At 46.7% G+C, this 22199-nt stretch overlaps 3 protein-coding genes across 5 annotated transcripts in view; 2 read left to right on the top strand and 1 right to left on the bottom strand.

Annotated features, from left to right (window-relative positions):
* Nucleotides 1-56: 56 nt before the first annotated feature.
* LOC307086994 (uncharacterized protein) lies at nt 57-6983 on the top strand. Its single transcript, XM_079752369.1, has 9 exons — nt 57-138; nt 886-1083; nt 1626-2632; nt 2726-2869; nt 3534-3680; nt 3765-3932; nt 4113-4304; nt 5111-5335; nt 5871-6983. Exons 2-9 carry the CDS (start codon nt 900-902, stop codon nt 5964-5966), a joined length of 2163 nt encoding a protein of 720 aa, XP_079608495.1. The 5' UTR covers nt 57-138; nt 886-899; the 3' UTR covers nt 5967-6983.
* A 275-nt stretch (nt 6984-7258) lies between these two features.
* Nucleotides 7259-10990, top strand: tektl1 (tektin like 1; the record flags this gene model as incomplete). The annotated part of the gene is made up of 8 exons (XM_079756197.1): nt 7259-7561; nt 7892-8164; nt 8389-8493; nt 8758-8908; nt 9407-9573; nt 9729-9824; nt 10263-10376; nt 10748-10990. The coding sequence occupies 8 exons, from the start codon at nt 7259-7261 to the stop codon at nt 10988-10990; spliced, it is 1452 nt and encodes a 483-aa protein (XP_079612323.1).
* A 6806-nt stretch (nt 10991-17796) lies between these two features.
* fli1rs (Fli-1 proto-oncogene, ETS transcription factor-related sequence) overlaps nt 17797-22199 on the bottom strand; it is a 12218-nt gene continuing 7815 nt past the window's right edge. For 2 of the 3 annotated variants that reach the window (XM_079756074.1, XM_079756076.1), the window contains exons 6-10: nt 22077-22148; nt 20489-20545; nt 20083-20130; nt 19548-19622; nt 17797-18962 (exon numbers count right to left, since the gene is read on the bottom strand). In XM_079756074.1, coding sequence (XP_079612200.1) covers nt 18442-18962; nt 19548-19622; nt 20083-20130; nt 20489-20545; nt 22077-22148 — 773 coding nt within the window. In that variant the 3' untranslated portion in view covers nt 17797-18441. The remainder of the gene's footprint in view (nt 18963-19547; nt 19623-20082; nt 20131-20488; nt 20546-22076; nt 22149-22199) is intronic. The other variant, XM_079756075.1, reaches the window with a different exon arrangement.

The raw sequence follows: 22199 nt of genomic DNA, 5'->3' as shown, positions 1-22199 counted from the left end.
GAATCATTACATAACATGAAATAAATGATTAGTTCGTTCTGAATGCTCAACAGCTGCTGACGCTCATAACAGGTAGGGCCGGTGATGTCATCAAGGTAGCTTCCTCTAGTGGCAGCGCGCTCAGCTCCCGGTGTTGTGGTAAGAAACAGATTTTATTCTTTCATATGGTCTAATATGACTGAATAAAGCTTAAGTTAAGCGTCTTATATAACTATTCCAGTCACCTTAAATCGACTTTGAATAACTTCGTTGCTTTAATCCGACCGTTGAACTTTAATCTCGACGAGTCGCGGAACTGGATTTATTTGGGAGACATGGTATCAAACTTAAAGTGTTGCATTACAACGACAACGTCTACACGGTTATACAAGACGACCTCTTGTGTAATGGTGAGGTGGAATATGGATAACGTTTTACTTTGGTCGTAACATGGGCGGAATCGCTACAGATAGACTGCTGAAAATAGCCCCAGATCCACGGCGTAATGTGATGTTGTGGCTCAGTGGGACCAGGATAAAAGCTGTTCCGTAAACGTAGAGCTGGAAGCTTGTCAAGTCACTAGTATCAACAGTACTCGGTGGCTGGGAGGTGTCATACATTATGGGGGCGAAAGCTTTGTGAGTTTAGAGGTAAAAATTGAGTTTAGAGCGGAAAGTTAAAAAGTTGCACACGGGACGTTTCGTGCTGCTGACAGCGTGGCTCGACGTGAACGCGCTGACAGTTCCCGGCGCGCGCCTGCGGACAGACCGATGTACCGATATAATTTCCTTTCATAACAAACTTACAGACTGTCTTAACTTAGTGACGGACAGACATAACCTTTTGACAGACAGAAATAGCCCTCTAACATAACTCATAGATATCATTTGGTGTGTGTGTGTTCAGGGTTCCAGGCTGCGATGTCATCCAGAGGCGTGTGTGAGGAGTGCTGTGTGTGTGGCGGCCCCCTCCAGGGGAACCAGCGGCGATGGCTGTTTGCGGGTCAGAACCGACGCGGGGGCAGCAGGGGTCCAACTCCGACTCCTTCGGAGTCCCAGAGAGGGGGAAGATCAGCCTCCTCATCCTTACAGAACAGCCCCTGGAGTGAGTACTACACTTGCAACAACAGATCACAAGACCCAGCCTTTACAGAACGTACACTTCACCAAATGAACTGATTCCTTTGACAAAATGTATATTCGGAGGAATGAAGCCACATCTGAATACCAAGGTTCTGTGCTGGAGTATTCTTTCGTCTCTTTCTGCTCTAGTTTGTAGTTGTGTAACCGATTTGGGTATCGGAGCGTTCTTGTTTCTGTTTGTAGTCAAAGTTGCATTGACCAATCATGTATTAGCGGGCGTTGGTAGGTCAACGGTCCGTGTGGAGAGCAAAAGAATCTCGGACCCCATCGGCTAGCATCTGACCACGATGAAGCTTTTTATTAGCTTTGATATCTGTTCATATATATTTCCATGTTGTCTGGACCTGAAACGGCAATAAAAACGATTGAAAAGTTGTATTCATTATCAAATTACACCAAAACCCCAGAAAAATCTTCATCAGTCGATAGCCAATGATTACCAAGTTGAAGTGGTGATGTTTATGAAGTGGTGATGTTTATAAAGGCGTGATGTTGTGTCTCCAGGTAGCTCGTGGTCCCTGGGCTCCTCCGCCTCGCTCTCCCGGTACCAGCTGGCTCTGAGCTCCCCTGCCAAGGGCTTGGACCTGCTCTCCGTGCTGAGCCACATCCTGGGTCGGACCGTACCACGGGGCGGCAGCCGGGGGGAGTTCCTGTGTGGTAAATGCGTGGCCATTCTGGAGCGAGTCTTTAAGTTCGACTCTGTGATCGCCCGCGTCAAGGTGCTGTCCTCAGAGCGCCTGCAGAAGCTGAGGGAGCAGCGAGACCGCATGGGCTCCTGGGTCCGCTACGCGTACGGCCGGGGCCCGGCGGCAGAAGGGGAGGGGCCCGACGAGGAGGAGGGGCCAGGGTACAGGGAGATGCTGCAGGACAACATGTCCCTGTCTGAGTACGAGTGCTGGTCGGAGCGCTGGGACGCCTGCCCCCACTTCATCCGCACCGGCAAGCGCTGTGGGCGGGGCCCGGGCTGCGAGGGCTGTGATTCGCTGCGTGTGTCCGACTCGGACTACGAGTCGGTGTGCGGCGTTCCTCGCCACCTCCCGCCCCACGTGACCTCCTCCCTGGCCCTGTCCAGGAACAAGTCAAACAGCATGCCCCTGCACTGGTCCAGCCAGGCCTCGCTGGGCGGCTCCTCCCTCTCCTCAAGTCCCAGCTCCAGAACCCAGTCCGTCCAGTCACTGGACTCCCTGGACGGCGACGGCGACGGCGACGGCGGCGGCGGCGCGGACCCGTTTGATGGACCTGAAGGCTACGTGGACCTGCTGCTCAAAGAGCTGAAGAACCTTGAGGGCAAGCCGGTCTGCTCGCCCTCAGGAAGTAGAATCCCCCTCCTCGACAGGAGTGAAGGCCGCTCTTCCAATCAGCAGAGAGCGCCGGTGGAGACCTACACAGTGAACCGGAAGCTGAGCTTCGAGGAGAACGGACAGAACAGACAGAATGGAGAGAAGAAGGACAAGGGGACGAGAGATGTTCCCCTGGATCTGACTGATGACTTCCTGCCTCTCCATCTCCAGGTGAGTCCTCCTCTACATTGAATGTTATTTTTCTCTACCCTGATCCTCCTTCCTGTTCCCTATTACTGGTTCTAACGTTGTCTTTCCTGTCAGGGGTCTGCAGGGCGGCTGCAGCAGGCCCTTGGGCAGCTGGGAGGGCGGCTAGACGAGGTCCTGATCGAGACCCAGTCTGCTCAGCTGGGACCTCCACGGGACTCTGAACCCCCACAGAACCCAGGGATCAACAGCTCAGAACAGGTAGGGCCACTTAGGTACACCTTTCCTAATCCTTGTTTACTGAAGGCCTGGATATTATTAAATCATAACTGGCGTACTGTTTGCACAGACAAAGAAGAACTAGTCAAACTCAGAGCGACCCGCGACAGTAGACAAGAGCCCCCACATTGCAAGGATTATATCGTGCGCTGTGTTCGCTGTATTGGACATCAGTTCAACAGCTTATGCAAACAGGATTTTCATTTGAAGTGTTACCCGGTCCTCAATAGCTTTGAGAAGATGAGCAGTAGCAGTAAGTGGTGGATCAGGAGGAGGGTCCATCGCATTAGGGGATTTCTGCTTTTACTGGGGTTGTTTGCAATCTCATACCAGTTACATTTTAATGTGAACTTTATTGTTAATAGACGTTCTGGCAGATTACAACTGGCATCACAAATATGCAAATTATCTTGTATATATTATTGTTTGTTTTGAAATGGAGCTACAGAGACGAGTACACGTTTTGTGGATCGGCTGACTCAGCTGTGGTGCTTTATGGATGTAACTAGAACGGGTGTTGAATCTCAATTGAACCCATCTTAACTCTCCTGGACACTCCTTTACTCCTTCCTTCAGTCTCTCTCGCTCTCACACACATTCTGTCTCTCATTCTAAGACTGATGACATCATGACGTGTTCTCTGCAGGTGTGGCTGGCTGCCCTGCGCTCTGACTGCAGGGCCGGGTGGAGGATGGAGAGAGAGATGGAGGAGATGAGGAGGGTGGGGAGAGAGAGAGACGGGGACCTGCACACCCTCTCTACCGTGCTGCAGTATAACCAGGACCTGATCAATGTAACACACACACACACCTTAATAACATGTAAATATATTATACCATATGTAGCATCGTATCATGTATATTATATGTACCTGCAGGACCTGCGTCTGTCCCTCCGAGAGAAGGACCGGGTTCAGGAGGAGTGGGAGAAGGAGAGGGAGGTGTGGAGGAGCCGAGAGGAGGCGCTCACTGCCCTGCTGCAGGAGAAAGAGGCTCTGCTCCTCAGCCAGAAGGTGGTGCTAGAGTGCTCCCACAGGGAGGTCCTGGTGAGAAGACGTGCTCCTGTTTTAATGGTTAAATCCTTATCCTGTTCAATCCTAATCCAGTTTCAATGATCTAACCCTAACCCTGGGTCATTATAATCCTGGTTAAATGCTTTAATCCTAATCCTGTTGTAATTCTTATCCTGTTTTTAATGATTTACCCAAACCCCCGTCTTTCTTCAGGAGCTGACAAACTCTGTGATTGGACAGGGGATGTCAGGGGGCGGAGCTGAAGTTGCCTTAGCCAATCAGCTGAGGGAGAAGGAGATCTTGCTGGCTGTGTGTCTGAAGGACAGAGAGGACATCAGTGCCACCTTGTGGAAGGAGATCAACAAGATGTCTGCTGCTCTGCAGGAATATTCTGAAATACACAAGGTAATATACAACACAAATACACTACACAACTTGAAACCGCTTTGCAACCCCTCCTAGGGTCTGACACTAGCCCCGCCTAGGGTCTGACCAGCGCCTCCTGACACTAGCCCCTCCTAGGGTCTGACACTAGCCCCGCCTAGGGTCTGACACTAGCCCAACCTAGGGTCTGACCAGCGCCTCCTGACACTAGCCCCGCCTAGGGTCTGACACTAGCCCCGCCTAGGGTCTGTCACTAGCCCCGCATAGGGTCTGACACTAGCCCCGCCTAGGGTCTGACACTAGCCCCGCATAGGGTCTGACACTAGCCCCACCTAGGGTCTGACACTAGCCCCTCCTAGGGTCTGACACTAGCCCCTCCTAGGGTCTGACCAGCGCCTCCTGACACTAGCCCCGCCTAGGGTCTGAACAGAGCCCCCTGACACCAGGCTAGCCCCTCCTAGGGTCTGACACTAGCCCCTCCTAGGGTCTGACACTAGCCCCGCCTTGGGTCTGACACTAGCCCCACCTAGGGTCTGACACGCGCCTCCTGACACTAGCCCCGCCTAGGGTCTGACACTAGCCCCTCCAAGGGTCTAACACTAGCCCCGCCTAGGGTCTGACACTAGCCCCTCCTAGGGTCTGACACTAGCCCCGCCTAGGGTCTGACACTAGCCCCTCCTAGGGTCTGACCAGCGCCTCCTGACACTAGCCCCGCCTAGGGTATGACCAGAGCCCCCTGACACCAGGCTAGCCCCTCCTAGGGTCTGAAAGACAAGATGAACCACTTGGTTCATTTTTTCTGATTCCTCCTTTTGTCCTCCATCCAGAAACAGAGGGAGTGTCGCAGTGTGGCGATAGGAGGAGGGGAGCAGAGGGAGGAGGAGCGGAGAGAGGTGGAGGAGGAGCGGAGGAGGGAGGAGAGCAGAGAGCGGCGTGGGCTTGAGCGGGAACTGAAGGAGGTGCAGCACAGCTGGGAGAGGGAGAAGGAGGAGCGAGAGAGGGAGGAGAGGAGACTGAACGAGGCTCTGGAGATGAGAGACAGGCTGATAGAGGTAAATGTCACACACAACACCACAACTTCAACACACTCTCATAACACACGCTACAACTAGCATGCGCCAACACAACACACGCTCACAACCTACACGCTAACATTGCACACGCTACAACAATCAGGCGCTAAAGGCTGAATCACCTTATGGCATTAGCAGGAATATACAAGTTTTTCAGTTTGTTCGGATACACTACTGCTTTCCAGCAGTAAACTTCAATGATATTGGTGACTTGGTCTCTCGATTCCGTTTCTGGAGTTGCTCATTCAACCCCAAATGTACATTAGGGGTTGGATTTTTTTTTTTCTGCTCCATTGTGTACACGTTTATGTGACATAAAGGTGTAAATGCAGGTTGCTCTGCAAAGATCTGCCTGAGATAATTAAGATCTCTGAGTCAACGTGCTGTACGCAAAGCTGTAAATCCATCTTAAAATACCAAACGCTACACCTACCACACCATAACATGACACACACTTTCCCACTTCTTGGATTTACTTTGCTGATCTCGATCCATTGTTTTTACTTTGCTGCAGAAAATCTTGTGGGATTCAGCGGAGAGGGACCGACTCTTTAGAGACGTGCAACAAAATCTGTTGAATACATCGGGATCTGCTGTTCAATACACTTAAGAATGTTATTCTAGTCATGAAGTCACTTTAGCAAGTGCTAACATACTTTATCATAGTTACTTACAGAACTCAACTCTATAATGAAATAATTTGCACTTTGAATTTATTTAGGGGACTGTTGGTCGGGGACTGTTGGATGGGGACTGTTGGTTGGGGACTGTTGGATGGGGACTGTTGGTTGGGGACTGTTGGATGGGGACTGTTGGTTGGGGACTGTTGGTTGGGGACTGTTGGTTGGGGACTGTTGGATGGGGACTGTTGGATGGGGACTGTTGGATGGGGACTGGTCGTTAGGGACTGGTCGTTAGGGACTGTTTGATAATGGTTGTTGGGGATGCTTAGTTCTGGAAAATTTGAAAGGTACTTTAGAGGTTAGTTAAGAAAATCATTATTGGAGACTTTTTGATGGGGAATGTTTGTTAAGGAATGTTTGTCAATAGAATGATGGTTACTAATAGTTCATTAGGGTATGTTTGCTAAGAGAATGATTTTTTTACTATCTGTTCATTAGGGTATGTTTATTAAGAGATTGATTGTCAGGGAATGTTCATTAATGATGGTTGGTTGAAGAATTTTCTTTAAAAGACAGTTTTGCTCCTTCCTAGTCTTATAAGGTTTTGCAAAACAACTCAAAACAAATATTTCAAAGTATATCCAATCGAACTGCAGATGAATTGAATCACTGTTGATTTTTAAGTGAATGGGAACAGGGGGCAGTCACCGAATTTAATTCCATGGGATGCAGACCTGAATCCGGATGTTACCATGGGAGCGGTCTTTCCAGAAGGAATCCTCCTTCTTTAAGGGTTAGGGAACTCTGAACTCTTGTTTAGAACCTGTTTGCACTCCAGAGAACAAGCAAGGGGGTCGGCCTACACGCTCTTGACCAAAGTCATTTAGTAATACACTTTCTCCTGCCTAATTTAGCGTGCCATTTTTTTAATACCTGTTTCAATGTGTTGGGTTTGTTGCATTTAATTTCGTTGAATTAAAGGGAATAAAATCCTCTGACCAACATTGGCTCTTTAAACGTCTCATCTGTATTAATTCAGTTTATGGGCATAATCGCTTGCCGTATGACCTTTTTTTTTAAATGCCATGGCAAACACAAAAACAGGAATGTGTCTTCAAATATCAGGTTTCCCTCAGCAGTGTCCCGGTCCGGCTGGTCAGGTTACCAAACGGTTGCTATGGTACCGGCCCCCCAACACTCCAAAGTTTGGGTTGAGTCTGCTCGCAGGCTCTGCAGTCTGTATTTAGTGTGATACACCCAAGGAAGGTAAAGGGGAGCCATGTCCGTTCAGTCAGTACCGCTGGGGTCCGTGACCATCGGGGCTCCGGCCTGGAGGGAGAGCACAGAGCTCAGCCTGCGGAGAGCGGGGCGCCTGCTGAGGCGGACCTGCCTGGGGCAGGGCAGCAGCGCGACCACTCGCCCCCGGACCGGTACCACCCCCGGTTACCCCAAACACGCCAGCGCAGAGGACAAGACCACGAAGCACGGAGAGACCACAGAGGACGACAGCAACGGCAGGGACCACGCGGACAGCCGCGGTGTTGGTTGCAGTATCACTAGACCCCAGACAATCGGGACAGCGGTGAGATGGATATGGAGTTCATGTAGGCTACACGTTGGGTCCAGTGACGGGCCAACGCCTAGCTGACTGTATATTTTACTTATGGCATCAAAGAAACCTACAGGAGGTTTAAATATATATGTTTAAAAGTTGCTTTAAAGGTGTATTGTGCCATCTTTAGTGTCATCTAGCGGTAAGAATGCGGCCTGCAACCCCGCCCATATCCGTTACAAATGTTAATAAAATGAAATGCTATTCAATTGAACTGTACGGAGGCAAGATAAAAGGTCATCTGAGGAGTACCAGGATGTGTAGTATTATAACAAATATTTAATTTCCCCATATCTTTAGTTTCCACGTGCTTCCAAAAGCTCAACTTTGGTGCCTTTCCAGGCGGCCAGTCTGCGTGAGCGTTGCGCCCGGCAGAGCACGGCAACGGCGGGTGAATACATGCGCTGGGTGAGAGAGGTAGAACTTCGGCTACGCAGACAGGCTGGTAGATCAAGCCAGGAGATCGCCAAATTGGAGCGGGAGCGCGCACATCTTGAGATGATGCTGCGCAGCCTAAGAAACGACCTGCAGGTTAACCGGGAGAGCGCTGGGCAGCGGACCGAGAGGAGGCCTGTATGCGATCGTACTACATTCTATTGAGATCTTTACTTTTTCTATAGTCTTTGCACACACTTTGAATTCAATCTAAGCTGGTGGAAGTGTATAATCCTACTGTCAGAATTCATTCCCCATTAGTGGCAATAGGCTGCTTTAAATAATTTTGATTCAGTATTTAATCATTACTGCCATGGAGGTACACTACACCGCTTTATGGCGCCCACTGCTGGTGTGTTTAGCAGCAGGACGGTGCTGATTTGATGCTGGCCTGGGAGAGGCGTGAGCTGGCAGAGATGAAACATGACGTTGAGGAAACGCTGAGAAAGACGCAGCAACAACTACAGGTAACCCCCTTCCAGCCAATTTAACCCCATAGTGCAGGGGTCTTAAAGTTATCCACCTTGGGACCCCAACCAGAATTTTTTATCCTTTCGATAAAGGATCATTAATAAGAGTATTCTGTGTGTTCCACCTCCAAATGGATTCCATTGTAAGAAATGCTGCCCTAAACTATAAATACTGTACCCAAAGATGACATTAAAAGAGTATTTAATTTAGCAGTGTCGAAGAGACCAGCGTCAGGGAGTTGGTTCCTCCTGGTTCTGCAGGTTCTGGACGAGTCCAGCAGGGACCTCCAGATGTGGTCCAGCCAGCAAGCCCTGGTCCTGGTCCTGCTCCCCCATCGCGGCTCCGTGCCTGCCCCACATCCACCACCAACCGCCACCAGAACACTACCACCGACCTACGGCTTCACCTCAGGTAAACATCCCTCACCTGGAGTTAAAGGACCATGCAAGAAGCCACAACGACTCCCCGCTAAACTCTGAGGCTCGCTCGTGTCAGTGTGGGGTATGGTGTAGCGTCTTATCCTCGCTATCTTTGTTGTACACAGAGAATGGGTTAGCCTAGCCATTTTTAGTGCTTGCCACTTGTTTCTATGAATAACTTAATTGTACCGACAGCGATCCATCGTTGTTCCTTTTTCTTCTGGCAGATGTACTTATTGTAAGTCTCTTTGGATAAAAGCGCCTGCTAAATGCCCTGAATGTAAATGTAAATGGGGTACTTTGGTTTAACAACTGGTCTGAACAGGCAAGCCTCTTTTGAACCTTGCAGACAGTCGCAGATGCTTGCAGCCAGTATGGAGAAGCCGTAGATCATAAACACCTGTCTTGGCTCATGCAGAGTAGCTTTCTGCCTCATTGTTGTTTACTTGTCTTCTTCTTCTTCTTCTTCTTCTTCTTCTTGGTCAATCAGAGTCTGAGCAGGTGCTGGACTCCTCCTCACTAGCCATCCACCAATCACAGTGGTTACGGGGGCAGATCAGACACACGCTGAGCGAGGTGGTTGCAAGGCAACGGGCGTCACAGCATGTGGTCAATGGTGGTCTGGTGAAGAAAGTAGCGGAGACAGTCACGCTGGAGGTGCTGATCAAATCACCATACTGATCTTTATGGATCATTTATCAATCTTTTTTTATCTTGCTTGAAGATCCTTTGCATTCAATTTGGGAGAAAATATGAAATATAATCCATACAAGACGCATCGTGACCAACCAGTAAGCAGTGTTCTCTTTCAGCGGAGCCTGGTGCTGACGGCAGCCGCCACCAGACATGCGGCGTCTCGAAAACAGCGGGAGGTCGACTCCATCCGCCTCAGCTACGGGAGGGCACAGGTCCGTCACAGCTAGCCTGCTCTTCATCAAACGTAGTCTGATCTTTATCATTTAGGCTGGTCCTAATCACAGTCTGATTTTAATCAGTTAGTCTGGTCTTAATCACATTCTGATCTTAATCAGTTAGTCTGATCTTTATCAGTAAGTCTGGTCTTTATCAGTAAGTCTGGTCTTAATCAGTTAGTCTGGTCTTAATCAAACTGTCTGATCTTAATCAGTTAGTCTGGCCTTAATCACACACTCTGATCTTTATCTGTTAGTCTGGTCTTAATCACACAGTCTGATCTTAATCAGTTAGTCTGGTCTTAATCACACGTTCTGATCTTTACCAGTTAGTCTGGGCTTAATCATACTTAGTCTGATCTTTATCAGGTCTGTCTGTCTTTGTGTGTGTGTGTGTGTGTGTGTGTGTGTGTGTGTGTGTGTGTGTGTGTGCAGGGCCCAGAGTCCAGCAGTGATGTGTTCTGCAGGGAGAGGCTGGGCCGCCCTGTGGTCCAGGTGTACCAGAGACACCCAGGCACCCAGCTCCCCGAGGCCACACACCTGCTTCAGGTGAGGCCGGAGATCATGAGACCACATCACCCCTCCAACCTCTGACAAACATGAAGTGGTTTCCCCCTATAATTACTATAAATTATTTTTAAATCTACAATGTCATAAAAATATATATTTTTAATAGAAGCCGAACATAATGAATCACATAAAAGTGATTCATTAAAATATATTTTTAAGTTACTAACAATGGCTGTGTGTCTGTTACATATCATTTGATACACGGTGGTCATATTATTGATGTCCCCCTCAGAAAATACTCTGAGCTCATTACTAAGTGATTTGAAGAGATCGGTGCGCTGGTCTGAGACCACCCCTGCTGATATTGCACACACCTGCTGATTGTAGAGGTGCGTGTGTGTTCGCTCCAGGGCAGTGCGGTGTTGGGCTATCGTTTGGGTGAGTCCGAAGACGACGCAGCCCGTCTTCGGCGCTGCTTCCTCCAGCTGCGTGGAGAGGCGCAAGGGAAGCGTGCGGCCGCGCGTCGCGACACAACCGTGGTACGCATGCGACTGCAGCGTGGCGACAAGCGAGTAATACCTCACATCCTCCAGCAGGGAGACCCAAAGGTGACGCAAGAAGATGATTCATTAAGTCATAGAAATATAAAATAAGGACCTCAATAAGGACCCTGTTTATTTAAACAACATGAAATATTCAATTACGTTGATTGATCATGATTCAAATCATGATTATGATTGCTGGCTCAGAGTGAAACTTCCACATTCATGATCATAGGGCGCACTATGTAAAAGTTTTGAAGTTTGATGCGTTCTTTAATGAATAAAACAAAGAAATATGATCTTACTGGCTCAATATCCATGTTTCACCTTGGGGTTTGAGGTGAGGAGTTGGTAGTGTGTGGGAACCGAGAGGGGGAGGAGTTTCTGTTTCATGAGTGTGTGTGTGTCTGTGTGTGTGCGCACACAGATAACATGTAACCATGGTTAGGCCTACATGATCTCGCATTTATTATATATATGATAACAGGACTATCAATGCTATTGTGTTTTACGTGAAAGACGGCATCCAATGTTGGTTGCTAGAAGAAGTCGAGACGTAATGATAGTTTCAACCTCCGTAGGCCTAAGGGCATAGGAACCAGGGGGGACGGAAGGGACATGTCCCCTCCAATATTGGAGACAGGCGCATTTGTCCCACCTAAAAATTATACCGGGGGGAGAAAAATATTTTATTTTATTTTGAAAGCGCAACACAGCGTCTTGTCACTGCTTCTTATTCTAAAAAATTGGATGATTGAGCGTGCAATTAAATAATTGAATTGATATTTATCAGTTCATTACTGCCATTCAAAATGTGTTTCCTTTACATTTACAAATGTATCTTTTTAGTAGAATAAAATATATTTGTGAATATTTTCAGTGTAGTTAATTTATGACATATTTATGTTCAAACCATTATCGGATCTGTCAGGTTTCCGATATGTGTCCCCCCCAATGTTAAACTCATTCCTACGCCCCTGCGTAGGCCTATCGTGGCGCCAATTAGGGACCGTTTCCCACCAGAAGGTCTTACAGAGGGATTATTCTATCTATCTAGTCTATTGCAGAAAGAGACGAGAGCGACAAGAGCCGCAATCATGTCATGTTGTGCGGTTGGTTGCACAAACCCTTTTAATAAGACTGATTAACCCATTTATTCTACTTCTTGCTTGCCAACATAATAAAACAATTCAAATACTTTAATAATTATGATTTTTCTTATTCGTATTGCATGCTTATTAAATGTATACTCTGTTTGAGTTCATCTTCCTCAAAAAGTAATCCCCTTTAATTACGATCGATCAAATATGTTTTTGACACCTCAAAGGGCATTATCCCTCTTATACCATGGTCACTTGCCAAAGAAAAGAAATTAAGATCATTAATTTATATTTTCATACGTTTTACAATCCAAATATAAAGTTTTTCACATAAATAGGATGGACCATAGCTACGATTTGGCAACGGGAGGTATTCTAGTCCGCTGAGCTATGAGCCAGAGAGCTAACGTAATGGATTGTACATATTTATAATTTGAAATTCGTCCCAGCCTTTTTAACACAGATACTCTAGGTCTATAACCGCATTGTCTGATTACAGTTTAATTCATTTTTCACAATTTACCAGCTCTCGTTTTGAAGAATAATCACCGCACCATTCGTTTCAATGGAAATCGCGACGGTCTATACTTTCAACATAAAGTGTACATATTTATAATTCGAAATTCATCCCAGCCTTTATACCACAGATATTCTAGGGTCTATAGTATATAACCGCGTTGTCTGATTACAGTTTAATTCTTTCTTTTTTTTTTTTACAATTGACCAGCTCTCGTTTTGAAGAATAATCATCGCGCCATTCGTTTCAATGGAAATCGCGACAGTCTATTCTTTCAACATAAAGTGTACATATTTATAATTTGAAATTCGTCCCTTCATACCACAGATACTATAGGGTCTAAAGCATATAACCGCTTTTTCTGATTACAGTTTAATGTAACAGTAAACTGACAAAATCGCTAATTAACACGCAACTGCAGATTAACCACACGGAGATAACCATGGCAACCGGTCAAACAAATGTTCTTTTTGCCATCATTCTGCGCGCGCATCTGCCGTGTTGATAAACAAATAATCCCCCTATAAATGAGACCATTGACGTCAGCAAGTCCTGCGTTCTTGATCGTACCTGAGCGCAACATACCTGTCCACGTGCTATGGGGTCCGCTATTATTCTGAAGGTTGTTACGTTTTTGATATGTTTTTTATCCGCTAGAACAACGGAAACATCCAGAAGGTTTAGGAGGAGCTCCGGTGATCAGATCCTACCCAGTTCCTACCTCCACCTGCCCGACATGCTTCATTTCAGGAACCCTTTGCTCCCCACGGAATATTTCTCACCATCACGCGGCACCGGCTCAGAGCCGCTTCCCTCCCGGGTCCGAGATCTTCTCCTTCCGGTTACACCGACGCCAGCCTCGCCCGCCTCAGCACTCGAGTCCGGCAGCATTAACACGCGCTGTGACGGGGACAAGATGAACGTGCAGGTCCACATAAGTGTCTTGGGTTGGGGTGGATCAGCGTCGCATCTCTCCGTCGGTACTTGTCGACCTACCGGATCTACTGGAGAGTTTATCTATTTTGAGATTAGATTCAACCAGTGTCGAACTGACCGGATGGTAATTAAAATTTCCACTTCCTGAGATATGTTTTTAGGACAGATTTGATCTTAATTTTTAACTTGATTGTATTTCCTGAACCAGGTGATCAATAACCGGATGGTGTATTCTAACACGCTTAGCTACGACCCGCCGGCCTCCCCGGGTCCGATCAGAAGACTCGTACCGTTCACGCTGCCAGTTTCATGTCAATACGACAGGTAAGAAGACTTCGTGAATGTATTAGATGAAAAAGGTTTAAGAACCACGTCCGTCCAAAAGCTGAACCACTATGTCCGTTCTAGGTACCACTACTCTTATAAGATAGGTTACATCCCGAAGATGGAGACGCAAAGGGTGTTAAAACCAATAACCAGCAGGGAGGACTTCACCCTGACCCCTCGGAACGGTGTCTTGAGTTTAACTACTAACACATGGAGCCTACCATGTAAACAGCAAATTAATTAACTGGTTACATTTATTGGGTGTGTCTAGCCAGGTGGGAAAGACTATCCCCGTGGGAGCACTATGTCCTGGGGAAGCCGATGTTCTTTGAGGTGTCGGCTCGGAGCCTGGCTCCCGGCAGACGGCTGTACGTCGAGAGCTGTTACGCCACCCCGGGGCCCTCGGCCACCTCCACGTCCAGGCTCTCCATCGTTAACAATTTCGGGTATTTTTTCCATTCAACTTTACAACTTAAACAGGCTGATGGCAAGATTTAAGAGTTCTAGTTTGAGTGTAAGTTATTAGTCTTCTATAGTTAGTTAAATGCTTTGAGTATAGCTGTTCTGGCTCACTCGTTATGAGGCCTTTTTAAGATGGCTCCCATTTCTGACAAATCAGGGCAACTATTCATTCAATCACAGGCTGAAATCTCAATGTTGGAGAAACGTATAGAGCAGAGAGGGAGTGGATATTTTTAGAGGGTGACTCATTTTCAAAACCTTGTTTGGTTCTCTCGGCCTTTACAACTCTAAATCATACCTACAGTACCTTTTTAATATTACACCACTTAAACAGTCTGCCCCTAGTCCCATGGATGGGATAATGAAAGTTGTTTGACTCCATAGGTGTATGGTCAAACAGATCGGTCGTTTCCGATTCATTCCCTCCAGTAAGAACAGGGTGAGGTTCATTGTGGACGCCTTCCTGTTGGATGCTACAGTCCAGGTGAGAACACCGTTAGCCAGGTGAGAACACCGTTAGACAGATAATCTGTAAAATACAATGGGACCTGGAGAATGGATGTTTTTATGGAATGATAGGGAAATTAGTGTACGCTGGTTGTTAAGACTTGGTGTGGTTGTAGGACTTGGTGTGTATGTTAATGCTAGTGGTTGTCAGTCCGTTTTATTTTACGCTGGTTAGTTGTAGTGTATGCCGGTTGTTGTAAGGTGCTCCTTTTTGTCCCCTCCCAGCCCCTCTACATGCACTGTTCCATGTCAACAGCTGACTCCACAGTGACACCTACAGCCAAGGCCTGTAACTACGACTCTGCATATAAACGGTACACTCCACGCGGAAGTAGCTTATTAACCATTTTACAGGGAGGCCAAAAGCCAGCTACAGTCATTCATGTTTTTGTTTCCATTATCGTACCACTGCGTCAGTTTTGTATGTGCGGTAACATAGTAAATGAGGGAGGGGGATATATTTGTCAAGAGCTTAAATTTGGATTTAGTTGATTTTTGGTTTGTCCTGGCCCCAAATCAACTCCTCTGGATTAAATTTACTGTACAGAGTCCATTTAATTCAGGATGTGTTTAATGGGTAAGAAGCTCAAAGGGTTAGAAGGTTTCTTTGTGTTCAGGTGGAGGGAGGTGTCTGGTCTGGAGTCTGTGTGTTCCTGCTGCGAGACCAGCTGTAGCTCCACCCCCTCATCAGGTGGCTTACCTATGACCAAGTTACTACTCTAGTGATTTCATGTATTTTTTACATGTATGGATTTTGGCTGTTATATGTTACTGTTTCCTAGAGTGAAGGAATACAATATAATGGGGTTTACCCCAGCAGCACAACCTCAGAAGTGACACAAGACTCTGAATTCCAGACGTGATGGTAAGGAGCAAATCCTGGACGGTGGAGCGTAGAGGAAAACCTTCTGCCCATCCCAAGAAGAACATCAACGTGACCACAGCTACCACCATGACACCGACAACAGTCAGGATGATGAGCAAATTTAGAACTCTCCAACAAAATGCCACTGGAATCAATCCTGTGGATGTATATGCCAGGGAGTGGCCAGAGAAATTTCTGAGGGGTTCTGGTGGCGTCAAGGAGGTTCTGAGGGGTTCTGGTAGCGTCAAGGAGGTTCTGAGGGGTTCGGGTGGAGTCAAGGCGGTTCTGAGGGGTTCGGATGGAGTCAAGGCGGTTCTGAGGGGTTCGGGTGGAGTCAAGGCGGTTCTGATGGGTTCTGGTGGCGCCAAGGAGGTTCTGACGGGTTCTGGTGGCGTCAAGGAGGTTCTGAAGGGTTCGGGTGGTGTCAAGGAGGTTCTGAGGGGTTCGGGTGGAGTCAAGGAGGTTCTGACGGGTTTGGGTGGTTCCAAGGAGGTTCTGAGGGGTTCGGGTGGCGTCAAGGAGGTTCTGGGGGGTTCCGGTGGCACCAAGGAGGTTCTGAAGTGTTTGGGTGGTTCCAAGGAGGTTCTGACGGGTTCCGGTGGCGTCAACGCGGTTCTGAAGGGTTCTGCTAGAGTCAAGGAGGTTCTGAAGGGTTCGGGTGGCGCCAAGGAGGTTCTGAGTGGTTCCGGTGGCGCCAAGGAGGTTTGGACGGGTTCTGGTGGCGCCAAGGAGGTTCTGAAGGGTTTGGGTGGCGTCAAGGCGGTTCTGACGGGTTCTGGTGGCGTCAAGGAAGTTCTGAGGGGTTCGGGTGGAGTCAAGGAGGTTCTGACGGGTTTGGGTGGCGCCAAGGAGGTTCTGAGGGGTTTGGGTGGTTCCAAGGAGGTTCTGAGGGGTTTGGGTGGCGTCAATGAGGTTCTGGGGGTTCTCGGTGGCGCCAAGGAGGTTCTGAAGGGTTTGGGTGGTTCCAAGGAGGCTCTGAGGGGTTCCGGTGGTGCCAAGGAGGATCTGAGGGGTTCCGGTGGTGTCAAGGCGGTTCAGAAGGGTTCTGCTAGAGTCAAGGAGGTTCTGAAGGGTTCGGGTGGCGCCAAGGAGGTTCTGAGGGGGTCGGGTGGCGCAAAGGAGGTTCTGAGTGGTTCCGGTGGTGCCAAGGAGGTTTGGACGAGTTCTGGTGGCGCCAAGGAGGTTCTGAAGAGTTTGGGTGGCGTCAAGGCGGTTTTGAAGGGTTCTGCTAGAGTCAAGGAGGTTCTGAAGGGTTCGGGTGGTTCCAAGGAGGTTCTGAGGGGTTCCGGTGCTGCCAAGGAGGTTTGGACAGGTACTGGTGGCGCCAGGGAGCTTTGGAAGGGTTCTGCTAGAGTCAAGGACGTTCTGAAGGGCTCAGGTGGTGCCAAGGAGGTTCTGAAGGGTTTGGGTGGCGTCAAGGCGGTTCTGAAGGGTTCGGGTGGTGCCAAGGAGGTTCTGAAGGGTTTGGGTGGTGCCAAGGAGGTGCAGGGTCCCAAGACTGTAAGGGAGGGTCTGAAGGGTTCTGAGGGGGGTTTGAACGGTTCTGAGGGGGGTTTGAACGGTTCTGAGGGGGATTTGAATGTATTTAGTGGAAAGAAGGAAGCAGTTCAAGGTTCTGGGGCCGATGGAAAGGTCATTAAGGGGTCTGAGGATGTTCTAGAGCGTTTTGGTGTTGAACCGCACAGAATATTTGAAACTTTCTTTTGTTTGGACAAATAAAACTAAGAATTGTAATTGTTGCCTTTCGTTTTATTTGTTGCTCTTTGGCATTAAAGTGGCATGCCTTGCTTTGTGCAGAAGAGGGTGCTGCACTATGGGTCACTTCATTTTATATCAGGACCTCTTACACGTTTTAACCTTGGGACCCAAAATACAATTTCAACCACACTCAGGAAACTCTAGGATCACCAATTCCAGTGTGCTCTGTGAATTGTCTGGATCATGATCCTTTTTTCCCAACCCATGGTTTAAGAAACGCTACACTTAATTATCTCTAGTATACAATAAGCATGTTGCATACTAAATAATCTCCATCTTCTCCACTAAAGGAGAGACACGTTGCATACTACAGTATTTTATTCCATAATCTCGTAAAACGTGTTGAATTCATGGATTTTACGGTGTAAAAAGTGAATACCCCAAGGGCTAGCTCAGTCTTTTCAATATTGAATTGATTATTTTGAGACAATGCAGTACAGGTATAATCTTTATTGGGTTTATGCCTAAAAATGTTTTACTAAATTGTATGAAACATTCTGTACAATGAAATCTTTACAAAATCCAGGAAGGTGAATATAAAACGAAGCACTCCTGTTATAAGCAGTCTTTACAAGTTATAACTGTCAAAAGGAAAGGAAAAAACACAATTATCACTATCATTTTACTACTAGTAGGCTACTTATATGACAGGTACTCCACAGCTCAGGAGAACCTGCAGGGCGATTGATCTCAACTAGTTCATCCTTCGTATTCTCATTAAAAATACATTTACAGGAAACCATATCGTCGGTTCGCCTTCATTTCAGGGGATCCCTCTGATCGGATGCATTCTGGATGGTTGTGTGTATGGTCTGGATCAGTGGTTCACTAAACTTTTCATCTCGGGACCCAAAAGACCATTTAAGTGTATCCGTGGGACCCAACCAGGGAACAAACAGACCGAAACAGAGAACTCAGAGTATACCCGATTTGGTGACCTTTGTACTCAAGAGTTTTCGGAGTGGTCTATGCGTTGTCAAGCCGCAAACCACTTCCAACTCGATCACGACCCATTTTGGGTCCCAACCCCACAGTTTAAGAAATTCAGGTCTAAGTTGGGTTCTGGACCTTAAAGGGCCAGGGTTCGATCTCAGTAGTAAGAACTGAGGTGGGGGTGGGTGGGTGGGTGGCGTGGCATGGCTGTCCCGGTGTACAAGGGGCTGTTGGGGGAGTTCCAGTAGGGCGTGCCAGGGAAGTAACTTCCCGGAGATACGGGCATTGGGGCTGGATGGGCAGCCATGAAGTTGAGTTTTGGCTGGTGGCTGTGGTACGGCTGAGCGTATGACATGTCTGTCTGGTACTTTCCCATACCACCCTCCGCCGAGTGGTTCTGGTGGGCCTGGGAGATGCCATGGAAGTCAAACTTGTAGGCGTAGCGCTTGCCGTGCACCTTGGTCATGATGTTCTTGTCGTAGTAGTAGCGCAGCGCACGGCTCAGCTTGTCATAGTTCATGTTGGGTTTGCTCTTGCGCTCGCCCCAGCGCTTGGCCACCTCATCTGGGTCGGTCATCTTGAACTCCCCGTTGGTTCCCTCCCAGGTGATGATGTTGGCGTTGTTGCTGTCCGACAGCAGCTCCAGCAGGAACTGCCACAGCTGGATCTGTCCTGAGCCTGTCACAGCAAACACTCTTGACATTTAGTATAACGGTAGTTATCAGGTTATGCGTTGACCAATATACGGCTGATTCAATATTGTCTACCTTGGTTTCGGATTCCTTTCTCTGCACCATTTCGGAAACTTTGAAAACTGGTCTAGGAGTGTTGAACGCTTTTATAGTAACTCCAATATGGTTTACATTTATTTTGGATGAAAGCATCCCAATGATGTAAATCGTCCATGTTTAATGCATCCAAATGTACATCATTTAATAGATTGTAAAACACTGATGTTCCAAGGTAAGCATGAATGTTTATCTAAAGGCCTTATGGGAGTTCACTCCCATAAGGTAAACTTTAAATCCACTCCTATTTCTCCACTGAGGTTCCCAGGTCTTTTTCAAATTTCCCTTCAAAGCCAGTGCTGTGATTCACAAAATGTTTTTGTTTGAAGACAATTTAAAGTGTTTAAAGGTCATTTCTGTCTGGTGGAAGGGACATGGAGCATAATTTTTACGTTAGGGGTCTGCCCTAGGGTTAAGGGCAGGTTTTGGGTTAGGGGTCAGGGTAAGGGACTATGGAAGCTTCTAGAAAACGTACCCCCAGGCCTGTGAGTCCTGGGGTCGGGGAGCCTGGAAGAGGAGGTGGGGTTGGTGGAGGAGACCAGGGCTTCTTCTGGGAGGAGGAGGAACCAGACAGACCAGTTATCCTGACTGAAGCCTCCGGTCCAAACTCTCCTCAATTTGTTCGCCGTCTCGTAGGTTTTGCCAAATCAAAGCACTAAGGCACCAATTTTGTACTTGTACTTTGATGCTAGGCTATTGCCAGCATTGAACAAGCAGCCAGGATAGCGAGACCAATTCTAACGTAGGTTAATGCTCTCCTGGATAAGCGAGTGGTTAGGTTAGATAGGCTTATTCTTACCTGGGTTAGCTACTAGGTTGGCTAGTTTTAACCTGGGTTAAGTAGCCATTAGGCTAATTTACGGTTAATGTTTACCTAGTTGTTGTTTACCTGAGTTAGCTAGTGGCTAAGCACTAATTGCAAGGATAATGCTAACCTGGGTTAGCTAGTCGTTTTGTTAATGTAGGTTCATGTATTCCTGGGTTAACTCGTATGCTAAGCTAATGCTTACCTGGGTTGGCTAATCGACTGCTGATTGGTCCTAATGTCTGGTACGGGTCTGGTAATGGAAAATAAAATAAATCATTATTAATCCTTTTTGTTGTGGAGCTCTCCCTCGTACATGTTAAGGATAACAGTATAACAATATGTTTATTCCTTGGGTTGTAGGTCAAGACTAGGGTCAAAGGCCAGAACTGGGGAGTCGAGGTCTGTATGGGGAGGTCATGGTTTAAACAAGTGGGTACACTGTGTTGTGGGTCCTCAAGGAGGTTGTACGGTAGGAGGGAGGTCGCAGGTAATCTAGGAGGTTGTAGGTCAATATGGTCGGTTGGTGTTCAGTTAGGAGGTTGAAGGCGAGTTAGAAGGTTGTACGTCTTTACTAAGGTGGGTGAATAGTCGGTGCTGGGGGGTCTTACCCTGGGTCATCCTGGGTGCTGGTTCCCGGCTGCTGTGCTGATGGTCCAGCGGAGGAGCTGGGGTTAGAGGGCATAGGTCAGGGACATCATTATTATTTTTATTCTTATTTCTATTCTTATTCTTCTTATTATTATTATTGATAAAGTAGTTACAGTTTTGTTATTAATATCATTATTATGATTACCAATTGAAAAACCAGAACAGTACTTTATCGAGTGGGATAAAATGAACTCTAGATTCATTTCGGCGGAGGAAAAAACACAGGTAAGATACAAAACCTTACAATTATCAAAGGTCTGATAGATTATTATAGAGGCACTCAAATTCGTCCACTTGTTGGCTGGTGTACCTCAGATTAGAGATCGAGATGGAAAGAGATAGAGAGCTCGATGGGAAAGAAATGACCAGTTAACTCATTAGTTGGAGATCCATCATTAACCTATCATCTTTCAGATCCCAATAACCCCTGGATAACAATCTCGCTTAAGATATGGAATGAAACAATCAAAAGATACCATCTAAAAGGCATGGTTCGCCTACAAACAGGATTTTAAGCACTGTAAACATGACTAAATTGTTTAGGAACTGGAACCTAGGCAGCCTTACTGCATATTGCATATTGTCTTAAGCTTCCAGCACCTCAAGGAAAAGTTTCATCTTAATAATCAAGACCTCTTTAGATATATGCAAATCAGAGACTATACCAGCAAGAAATTTCCAAAAGCTGAAATTCTATTAGCCGAGCAGATCCTTGGAATTTTCAGGAGGGCCTATAAGGATGCCCCCTATAGAAAAGTTATCTCCAAGTTGTATTTTGCTCTTTAAGATCTGAAAAAATACCATCATTTGCACATTTAGACACGGTGGGAAGCAGAGGGAGATTTCACAATTACACTGGAAGAGGTGTCCAGGGCGTACTGCAGACAGTCTTTAAGAGGGAAATCTATTTCAATTTCAAAATAATGTATCTGGGAGATCTGGAAGAGCTTTGTTTAGCTGTTTAAGTGTGATAAATACTTGCAGAGGGTTTTGTCGGTGGCATGCAAATAGGCTATAACCAGGAAATGGCTTAAGAAAGATACACCAACCATTAAAGAGTGGATTGACTTGGTCTATACGAACAATGGAAAGGATCACATTTAAATTGAGAACTCGAGGAAAATTGGTCCAAATGGCTTTCGTACACGTCAACTTTACAGTCCAACTTTATATTGCACTAATGTACAATTTATCACTTAGTTCAATATAAATTTTCTGTTAAAGAGCAGGGTTGTTTTATGGTTACATGTAAGATACAAATCTGTGGGTGATATGTATAGGTTTAGTTAAATATACAATATACATCAATCAGCATGTACAAGAGTGGTCTTATACTTATGTGTATATAGTGTGTGTATATAAGTGTAAAAATTAACTTTCTGACTTGTGGCTTGGACTAGAAATGGATCCTCTCCCTAATGTTACTTTTTATGTTTTTTTTTTTATTTGATGTCTTGCAAACATATGTACCACCTTTGTTAATGTTCTGTAAAAGAAAACTCAATAAAAAGCAAATGACAAAAAATATATATATATTATAATGACCACCTTTTGGTGCAGCAGCCATGGGGTTGTTCTGCCAGCTGCTTCGACTGCGACTAATCTCGTCAAAACTGTTTTCTGTACAAAACAAAAAATCAACAACAAAATCAAAAACACAAACTTCACACT

The sequence above is a fragment of the Pollachius pollachius genome, assembly GCF_949987615.1.
Source record: "Pollachius pollachius genome assembly, chromosome: 1".
Taxonomy (NCBI): Eukaryota; Metazoa; Chordata; class Actinopteri; order Gadiformes; family Gadidae; genus Pollachius; species Pollachius pollachius.
This window is presented reverse-complemented; position numbering and strand designations above follow the sequence as displayed.

What these genes read in the sequence shown, in the direction of transcription:
- LOC307086994 (XM_079752369.1), top strand. Translation starts at nt 900, where the DNA reads ATGTCATCCAGAGGCGTGTGTGAGGAGTGCTGTGTGTGTGGCGGCCCC. An exon ending in TCCTGCCTCTCCATCTCCAG is followed by an intron (nt 2,633 to 2,725) that starts GTGAGTCCTCCT and finishes CTTTCCTGTCAG; the next exon opens with GGGTCTGCAGGGCGGCTGCA. An exon ending in GGATCAACAGCTCAGAACAG is followed by an intron (nt 2,870 to 3,533) that starts GTAGGGCCACTT and finishes TGTTCTCTGCAG; the next exon opens with GTGTGGCTGGCTGCCCTGCG.